At 39.7% G+C, this 10,389-nt stretch overlaps 1 protein-coding gene across 4 annotated transcripts in view; it reads right to left on the reverse strand.

The window, feature by feature from the left end:
* Nucleotides 1–1,493: 1,493 nt before the first annotated feature.
* Nucleotides 1,494–10,389, reverse strand: part of LOC147662656 (kelch-like protein 13) — a 409,739-nt gene continuing 400,843 nt past the window's right edge. For all 4 annotated transcript variants that reach the window (XM_086951015.1, XM_086951014.1, XM_086951016.1 and 1 more), the window contains exons 6-7: nt 9,458–9,571; nt 1,494–3,034 (exon numbers count right to left, since the gene is read on the reverse strand). In XM_086951015.1, coding sequence (XP_086807141.1) covers nt 2,547–3,034; nt 9,458–9,571 — 602 coding nt within the window. In that variant the 3' untranslated portion in view covers nt 1,494–2,546. The remainder of the gene's footprint in view (nt 3,035–9,457; nt 9,572–10,389) is intronic.

Raw genomic sequence — 10,389 nt, forward strand, 5'->3', positions numbered from 1 at the left:
CTTGAATCCATCCAAAAACTGAATATATCAGTCATATATCTCGCTTAATGAGCTGCCTACTTTTTGAAGATAGATTGAGTTTTAAACTTGCAGCCTTCTTCATGAGCTCTCACACGGACCACTCTATCTGGCCAAAAACTGAACATGTCAGCAGCTAGGCAGTACGAACACCTCAGAAAAATTTCTTAAATGATAATTACACCCGTAACCAATTATTTTGCAGCTGCACACCCAAGTTTGAAGTTCAATTTCATTGCTGTAAGAGCACCTCCTTTTCTTCATGCCAAGGAAAGCTTAAACTAATCCTGCTCAGGCTGTCCCACGCTCCTGTCTCGCTTAAACCCCAGGCCCTCTTTTCATTTCTGTAGGAAAAATTATTTGACATGATTAGTAGATGTTAGCTAAATGGGAGAATGCCTTATGTCCTTGTTGACGTTTATATACACATGCCACTTAAATTACCTGTGCTGTGCCTTTCTCACAACTCTATATACCTGCAAAAAATATTCATTTTCCACATTTCCATGTTGTTTTTAGTGCTGAACCAAACATATGTTGCCACTGTTCCAGTCGGTTATCTTCTGTCCACCATCACACCACCTAAAAACGTTTCTGTTCACAGTACAGACGATTCTATGTAGTCTACATATCGGTATACAAAGGAAGGAGCAAGAGACCTAGAAGGTAATGGAGGGTTGGTAGCTCAGTGGACTAATTCCACTCCAGCAATCTGTGCCTGACATCATGGTCATAGGTTCTAAAGAAGAACTTGCCTTACTCTAAAGGGAAATGCAGGTCAAGAGTTTGGGGACATTGTGAAGGTACTCGGCCTTCGGTCTCGTTCCTCTATGTGAACCAGTTCAATTTGCTGTATTTTTTACAATGCATGTTATAGGCTACCTTATCCGATATTTACTGAGCGTAAAAGAAACGCAATCATACATAAGCACAAACAACTTGTTCTATATACTAGGAGTCATCTTCTTAATTGTAACCACTGAGGAAGGTTAAAACATGTGCATGTCAAGCAGCTCGCGGTTTGCAAACACCAGACTCTCCAATGAAGCATCAAGTAAGCCTCGACGCTATGCACAAAAGAGATGGTGTTGAAACAAAGTTTGTCTTTGAACTAAAATGTTACCGTGAATTACAGACGTAGAGCCATTTTAACAAGCATTTGATTCCTTCTTGTAAAAGTATTTAAAGAAAGCAGAACAACGCTTCTGCATTTTAGCAGAAGCATCATTTTATAGGGTTGAGTTTCAGTTAGCTGCCAATCCAAGCTGAAATGCATATTTCGGAAAATGGCGTTGGAATAAGATGACAAAAACACGTTTCTCGAATGTAGGTCAGATAACCAATTCAGGCTCGTTTATGCACTCGTTTCTTAGCAAATGCTGCTTCCCACTTCGATACAGAGAACATGTATCTAGGCAACGGTGATGCTGCAGAATATAAAAAGTGCATTAATGAAGTATCTCACGACTGAATAATTGCAGTTAAAAGTTTTATTGAACAAAAGAAAGAAGGAAAAACAGTAGTTCAAGTTCACTGAGCAAAAGCAGCCCTCCCGCTGAAGCTGCAGGTTGTGCTAAATAACCTTATTTAACTGAGACTGTACATGGTATGGAAGTTATTTCAAAGGTCAAGGGAGAATAAATTCAATCCTTCGATCAATTTGGTCAGTTTAGAAATGATATATATTTTTTAAACTTTCTAGCCCTTAGCTAATTGAATTACTGTAGCTGTAGAAAAGGTCATCCTCCATATACACTGAATTGTCTTATAATTTGTGCTTCCACGACAGCAGAAAAAAAGAACGAAAAATATTTTCTCCCATTCAAATTGCAGTTCAAATCTTAGCATGTAATTTCAAATCAATTCCGCGACTAATACATTAGGTGAAGCAGGTTTTTAAAAAAAACGCGTGGAACCTAAACTGGCGCTTTGTAAAAGGGATTTCCATTAATTGATCTTTTTAGGCATCTTGTATTTCCGTTGTCACCTAAGCATCTACTTATGCTTCAAAATTGCACACAATTATAACATTAAGTGATATGTCAGACGTGCTGCGAGGAAAAGGGAGGTAGCTGATTCCCCTTGATGCCCTACGTGGTCTCATTTCATTGCTGGCCTTAACCATTTGCTGTGACACAGGAAAAAGAAGACTTCGAAGCAAAAGTGCCCCAAAAATATCATTAACAACGTCATAGATCTGCTACATTCCTTCTGTGGTTTGAATTATTGGGCTAACTCATCATATAAGGTACTTGAACCAACATACAATCTTAAAGCGTACCTAATTTAAACATTTCAAAATGACGACCTTCCTTAAACTACTAAACACGTGGCTCAACTGAACCCATTTTTATAGTTTATTGACTCTCTTCGCAAACATTTTAGGTTAAACTGCAAAAGTAGCCATTGAGTTTCATGTATGCGAATTGTACCAATTATTGTAGGCAACGCCTAACAAAGTACTGAAGAAAACCGAGTCCATGATGCAGTGCAAAAATATTATTAAAGCATCTTAAGAGAAAAGATGTCTAGGGTGCTGAAAGAGGCGATTCTCTACATGGGGACCCTGTATTGTCCTCTGGTGGGAAAACTGTAAGAGTGCACGCTCGGATGCCACCAAGGGATTCTGGGAGGTCAAATACTTTGTGCCATTCATCTTTTTCCGGATCATATTTCTGAACAATTTCCACCATACAACGGTTATTCCAAGAATATCCGCCAACGACATAGATTTTATTTTCAAAAACAGCCACACCAACGTCACTTTGTCCACGTAACATGGCAGCTATCGGAGTCCACTGGTCGATAGATGGTGAATAAAATTCACAGCTTAGTACGTCATCATAATCACTTGTCCCTCTAAAATGATTTCCGCCGATGACATACAGCTTATCCCCAACAGTACACATGCAGTGCAGCCCTCGGACCGTCGTCATGGGAGCCTTCTGAGTCCACTTGTCTGTGTCCGGGTCAAAGCACATCAATTCCTTTTGGAAAGTATCATGAGTGATTCCACCTGAAAAAATATAAATGCGTAAAGATTCACACCAAAGAACTTGCACATATTTCATACAAGACAAACTTGTGTCACTGTGTTCTCTTCATCAGCAGATCACTAAAGTGTTAAGATTCAGTGTTAAAAGCAATCTAAATAGCAGAAGTGGTTATAGATTAAAAGCAACTAAGTCTCTAAATTGGTTGCTTCAAAACCTCAGAAAACTGTTTAAATTACGCTAAATTCATAGTTGTCTCCATTTTCTCATTGGAGCCAAACTCCGAACCATGCTTTCAGCGAGGCAGACCAGAAATTACAAAAGTCCATTAAGTGGTTAAAGGGCATGTTAAAATGCACTTGAATATAGTCGGGAGGGCGATATTTCCACAATAAGATTTATTCATTTGGACTAATTTAAAGGTCAATGAGTTTAATATGACCGTTATCAAAAAGGATTCACAATTCTGTCTCTGTACCCCTGAATAGCATAGCACAGGAAGCAGAATTACAAAACCCATCTAATCGTGCAATTAAAATGGCAATCCAAATTACTCATTTTCATTCTTTCTAGAATACTAGCCTGTATTGGAAGCCATTTCTTACTGTTGTGAAAGATAGGCAAAAAGTTCAAGGCTGACCCAGCCCCCTTCTACAGAGAGAGACTATAATGCCTCCGGTGTCAGATGGTGGTTACACTTATACTGACTTTTTCAGTAGCTATAGTACACTTTTGATCACTGTAGCTTGAGGAGGGGAATAGACCAGGCAGTATCACGGAGGGATGAAAAGTCAATTTGAATAGAAAGACATTCAGGTTTTTTTCTTAAACACTGTCACATAGGCGAGAATCCTTGGAGGCTTTCTAGAGTCAGGACACCCAGCATCCAGGGCAATCTTCCTCCTTGTTTCTTGCGACCAAATCTGACTTGTGCCCCACCTGATCTTTGGTTCCAGGAGGCTCTGTACACAGGAAGAAGAAACCACAAACAGGTGAGGCCGCCCTCCACCTATGCTATGAAGATGTGCAGATAATCTTTAATTATTTTTTATGTGCTGGAAGAAGCCAATTAAGCCCATCAACTTTAACTGGTAGAGAAATGTGAACCAATTCCTTCAATATAAAGCAGAGCCTGCCTGCTTGGTTTATGTAGATCCTGTAGCTTTGTGATCTCGTCCTTGTGGGGTCCAGAACAGACCATTTGCAATAGTCAACAGTATTGACCTTGTAAATACAATTCAGTGAGGTACCTGGGTAGGAAGGAGGCTCCTCAGTAGCATAATGTACAAATTGGTGTTTTAACAACTGTGGAGGTTTGGCGATAAAAACAACTATACATAAAACCTACTTTTAGGTTCCTTAATGCCGGAGCAGTATTTTGTGTGGCTCTGAACTCCTTCGGACAGGAGAACAGCAGATTAAAACCTGCTGAGTGCTCCACTCTCAGGATTCTGTACATGGTGGTTTCCCAAAGAAGCCCCCCTATCTTCGACAGGATTTCCATTGGAGTTCAGGTTAGTAAATTATTTTGTTTAGAGGAGAAATATGGGAATTTATGGACAAGTAACTATCGTACAGGCTACTGATCAATCCTCATCAATGTTAACTCAAATTATGGGAACATACTTGAAATGGCCACACCGCTGCTTATGTGTTTCTTGCTGTAATTACTAAGGCATAGATTTTAAAAATCTGGATTAAACAGTAAAGACTGGCAAATTAAAAATTAATGACAGAGTTTATATGTCATAAACAAGAATCTTAAGTGGTGATATAACCACGAAAGAAGTTTATTACTCTAATCTGCAATTAACAATTTGAAGAGAAACGGTAATAACAGACAATTTCAATAATACATATTGGGCCATATTTTTCAAAGCAATGTAGTCATCCTCATGGTTGATCATCAAATGTTTAATGATAAACAAGATCTTTTAAAGGGTTCATTCAGTGAGCCGAAGACAGCGTCAAGGGAAGGCGCGACACAGGCCAGTATCAGCAAAAATAACGGCTAAGGATACTAATGTTATTTGCAATGTATGTATGATATGCCTGTCTGACAAAATAATACAGGATTACAAGTCAGCGAATACTAAAAATACGGGGGTTGTTGACAGACTGTTTGAAAGCCAGTATAGTTGCCTGTAAGGCATCATTAATTACTGGGAAAGGTTAGGGCCAGAACAACAGAAAAGTAACATCTCGTGAGAAGAGCTGCCACCCTGTGCATTAACACCTTAAGTGCTGCGCCTATTTCAACGGCCGACGGCACCACTACCTCGGGAGTGCTGCTGTCGGCCGTTGGACGTTTCAACTGCACCTGCGCAATGGAACATTCAGCACTGGAGCTGGACGTTCCATAGCTGCTAAGGTGTTAAGTATGCCCTGTAGTAATTGCCATTGAAACTGCCAAACAACACACTTGTAACATGATCTTATCAGGTTGAGTGGGTCTTTTTAACCAACTGAATGGATACAAAAGGTTTTTGGTTACACATTTCTTTCCGAGTTTCTGCTACCTTTTAGTCCTCTTGTTTTTGGGTTACTTTCCACATACGAATAAAGTCTATACCACTTGAACGCAAACAGTATTCCTTTATCATTTTTTAGAAGACCAGTTTGGCCTGAGGATGGAATCTTCCATTCATTTTGAACTAAAGTTTTGTCTCCAGACACTACTTTTGAATTAGTTTGCATTTTAAAGAACTGGATGAGGGATTTCTCGGTCAACATGTTAGTACAGGATTCTGTTCACAGGAATGCTAATACTTTGATTGCACCCACATATCCTCTCTGATGTTTCAATAGCAATATACATTGTATAGAAAGCGTATGGCATTGTGCTATATGGTAGTGACCCTTGCATCCATTTGTTTAGTCGTTTATTAATTCAGGGCTTTCGTACAGTGATTAGACTGCCTGAAGGTGATACCAGAGAATTTCTGGGTAAAAATAGAGAAAAACGTACAGGCACAAGGATGACACAGAAGCTGAGAAGTGAAGTTCAGTACCATAACACCACAGAAAAGGGAATTTTTTAATGGATTTTAATGTGGGGATGCTCAATGTGGGCAAGAAGCCAAAGGGGGTTTCTTAGTCTTGAATGCAAATGTGTATAACTTTAAATCAGTTAACCTCATTTTCAGGGAGACATCAGTCTCTTTGATAAAGATCCGAGCCCCCTGGTCAGCTGGTGGTGAATAAACACTCTTGAAAGTCAGAAGCAAGCCATTTAATGCTTTGTTAGTAAAGCACAGCATTTAAAGCTAGAGCCACCATTGATCAACAGCCAGCAAAACAACTGACTAACTTAGAAGCTATGATCCTTGTTCTTCAGGCCAACTACCAGAGTCCTTTTAGTTTTGTCAAGAGTTTGCTTGAAGCCATGAGTAGTAGTGTGGCTGTAATATTGCCTCTATAGTGTATATGTTTGCTGAGAGAATGGTAATGGTAAAATTTCACAGAGAATATGCGGGAAGAAGATGAGTAACAGGCAGCATTCACTAAGGACACCCAAGATAGTTCAGTATCACAATAGAAGTCCCATTTATGCCAAACAATTTTAACAAGGAATTCACTTATGCAACTGTAAGGGAGCCCAACAGAATTTACTGAGAGGGGGATTGCCGCACCTTTGCACATAATCCTCAGAGTCCGAAATTCGTGGTTTGATGAATATAAGAGGCACTTTAGAGTGGACCATGGCGAGAGATTTAGGTATCAATCATTGTGTCACGAGGGACCAAAAGGGAGGCAGTGGGTAAAATATTTTTTAAATCTATTATTTTCACAGTATCAATCCACACCATCCATAAGAGAACCAGACTGGAAATAAATGATCAAACAGGAGATGACCTAAGGTAGGGTAATTCCTGGGGAGGAATGGGAAGAGTGTTTTAATTGGTGCGTCATTACATAGCATGTGGTCCAACACAAGGGAGTCAACCCATACAATTACAAATTGTATCCAACACAAATCTTGCCAACACAAGAGATAAATGCTGGTGGAATTTTGGGGTGTTGGACCACCAATACACATTAGGATGGCGTAATCCAGGCCACAAATCTATTGGAAGGAAGTGATGTTTGGTATTAAAAAGGTGACGTGGATTCCTTTTTTCTGATCTATTAATGGTGACGTTAAGTTTCTTTCAGTTACTTTTGAAAGATGTGAAAGTAAGAGTGTGGAACTGATCGACTAACTCTTACAGACAGCAAGAACTGCAATAGCCCGGCATTTGAATAAGCAAGTGTCTCCTCTGTGGCTCTTTAAGAATCAGACATGATAACAGTAAAGAAACGTTCAAGACATTTGTGAAAGAACACAAACAAGTTCATGACCGTGTGTAATTCCCTTCTGCTGTACATGGAGAGGAAAGACAGAGCCCGGATTTACCCACAGCCTCGTTTATTTTTTACTGGGAGGGCAGTGGAAAGGCTAGACATCAGGCTGTTTATCCATGGAGAGGTGCAGCCATCATTTTTAGTAATCTCTGGACCATTTCTGGGAAGGAAGACAATTGCAAATGTGTTTTGTAGAGGGCAGATGATAATTGAAGATTCCCAATAGGGATGAGTGTCCGGCAACCAGTACAGCAGAAGTATTTCGTAGGAACTTCCATTGCACATAAAAAGGTGTGGTGGTGGGAGCCGGAGAACAATATTATTCAGACTGGCAAAGTAGGTCAGCAGAAACGGATTACAATGGAAATAATCATTTCAGGGTTTGAGTCCGGGAGCAGTGGAGTCCGAAAAACCGTTGGGCTGAGGAGGGCTCCCTTCCCATGGCATAGCAATTTCTATGCACACAATGGGACGCTTAAAGTAAAAGAAAACCATGTTGAATTAAGGAAAGAATACAGCAGATAGCACACATGATGTGGCACAATAAATGTAGCTCTGCAAATCAAAGGGGATGCAGAAAATGGTGCTAATTCCCAGGAGATGCACCAAGGAGGCCCTGATCGGTCTCTCTGAAACCCAGATGACCTGTGTGGACTTTGAGAGCCCACAACTGTTAAGACCACTGCAGGTTCCTGGCTGATTTCCGAATACAATAATTGGTAATTATGAAGGTCACTTAGCCCTCCCATTTGAGATATTTAACCTAGGTGGGGTATATCAGGAGGATTGTTGACTGTTGAGGGTAGCACATGCAGTTCAGGAGGCAAGTACTGGTGTGTGCTCCTCCCTGAAATCACAGATTTAAGGTCCCTGCCATGACCGCCCTTTATCAACTACCAACTCGTGTCTTCTCTACCATATGGGGTGCAACTTTAAGGCACTTCACATACTCTTCCCTGGCATCCTACATTTCTACCCTACCTCCACCTTCCCCCGACACTGCATCCCCACAATTTGTCAGTAGTGGCTCCCCATTTGTAAGCTGAGCTTCACAATGACTTTGCAAGCCCCACCTAATTTTAGGAGGGCGGATGATCTATGGGCCTAAAGCACCCAACACATCTACTGACATCGGGGAGCATGGACTAATTTGGAGGACTACTAAACAGAGAAAACGGCATACTTCATGAGTTTGTCTACTTGAGTTACATCAGCAATGATCGGAATGCACTATCTTTATAAAGAAACATTGTGCGGAGGTATGAAGATACCTCTGACAGTGGACTTATGTGGCCTATACACTGTATCTTCAGCATTGCTTAATGTTGGATGTGAAGGTTTGTAAAATGCTAAAAAAGACTAGGTTAAAAAAAAAAGGGGTCGCTGCTAGTGCTATTGCCATCTGCTTGTAAGATAAAAAAGTTGTATTATTTTGCTCAAATTAAGCGATGTTTCCTAAGCCATATGTGGCAAGATGCACAGTTACTCTGAAATTTGATATTTCACTACTGCACTTATAAGACTCTATTCAATTGTTTTAACTTTCATTGGGTATCATTCTTTTTATGTGATGTAATATTTAGTACAGGGATGAGAGCTCGTCATCACCAGCACTTACAGGAGGACATCTACCAGAAATCTGTGCACAGAACACGTCACTGGAGAATTCAGGTTCAACAGATTTTAGGGTTCAATACAGAAAATAGTTGGTGGGACATCACTGAATTTATACCTGGAAAGCAGTAGGTGAGAATACAGACAGACGAGGAGAGCGGCTGGTAGGCTACAAGGTTGAGGGTTCCCACCAACAACCCACCCCCACACACACACACATTCTACAGCTTGCACAGAGGACAGTATTGCTATTACGAAGTCAAACTTTGTATGTCTGGTACAATATACACAGCTGGAGTGCCATTGGGAAGCAGAGGAGAAGAAATGGTCACAAAGATGCATTTGTAGTGAGGACTGAATGTAACACCATGGATATTTTCTCTGTTCTAAAATGAAGACTCACAACTTTAAAAAAAAACTAGACTACACTTTAAATTTTACAAATTGGTAAATGCAAAACATGTGTTAAAAATATAAACCAAATGTACCTGAAATATACATCAATCCACCAAAAACTGTTCCAGCGTGTCCATAATGTGGCTCATTCATTTTAGCAACATAGTTCCATTCGTTCATTCGTGGATTGTAACATTCCACTGTAGCTGTTGAAATGAATTAACAAAAAATATCTTTATTGATACTTTTAAAATAAAGCAAACCAGACCTAGAAGTCAATCTGACATCTGCACATCAGGTGAGAAAATATTTTAAGTTTCACATGGAGGAATTCTGGAAATCATTGAGTGGGTAGAAGAGTAACCTAGCAATAAAGTGAACAATACAACATATCAAAAATAATTTCTTAAGACGCTATACTTAGGGACACATGACAGGTCAGGTTATAGCTGGTTCAAAATGTTAATTTATCAGATGCTAAGTGGATAAGGTAATTTCTAATGTCATAAAAACGGGTAGTAAGCGGGATTTACGGATATAATGAAGGTGTAATAAGAGGTGTTAAGGGTACAGGGGTGGGTAATTTTAAGGTGTAGTAAGAGTTTTTAGGTTTCAGGAGTGGGTAGTTTTAATGTATTTTTAGGGTTCGGGGTATGGCCTATATAAAGGTAGTAGGGGTTTTTAGAGTTCAGGGATGGGTAGAATATGGGTTAGTAAGGAGTTATTAGGATTCAGGGGTGGGCAGTGTATGTGGTAGTATACGAATCCTATGTCTACAATCAGAAAACATTTAAAATCACACAACAGTAAATGTGTAAAAAAAAAAATGAAAATACATTTGTCCTCATTCATAAAGTTCCATAATAGCAGGCAGTATGATCATGCTAAGAAAAAGAAAAACAAAACATTTTAACACAGTGCGTTTTATCGCATACATTATGTAAATGTGCCAAATATGCTACTTTTATTATAGAGTCTATTTGGTTTAGCCAATGACTTGCATAGTTTATGGATGTTCAACAGA

This window comes from Lissotriton vulgaris, unplaced genomic scaffold, assembly GCF_964263255.1.
Source record: "Lissotriton vulgaris unplaced genomic scaffold, aLisVul1.2 SCAFFOLD_322, whole genome shotgun sequence".
Taxonomy (NCBI): Eukaryota; Metazoa; Chordata; class Amphibia; order Caudata; family Salamandridae; genus Lissotriton; species Lissotriton vulgaris.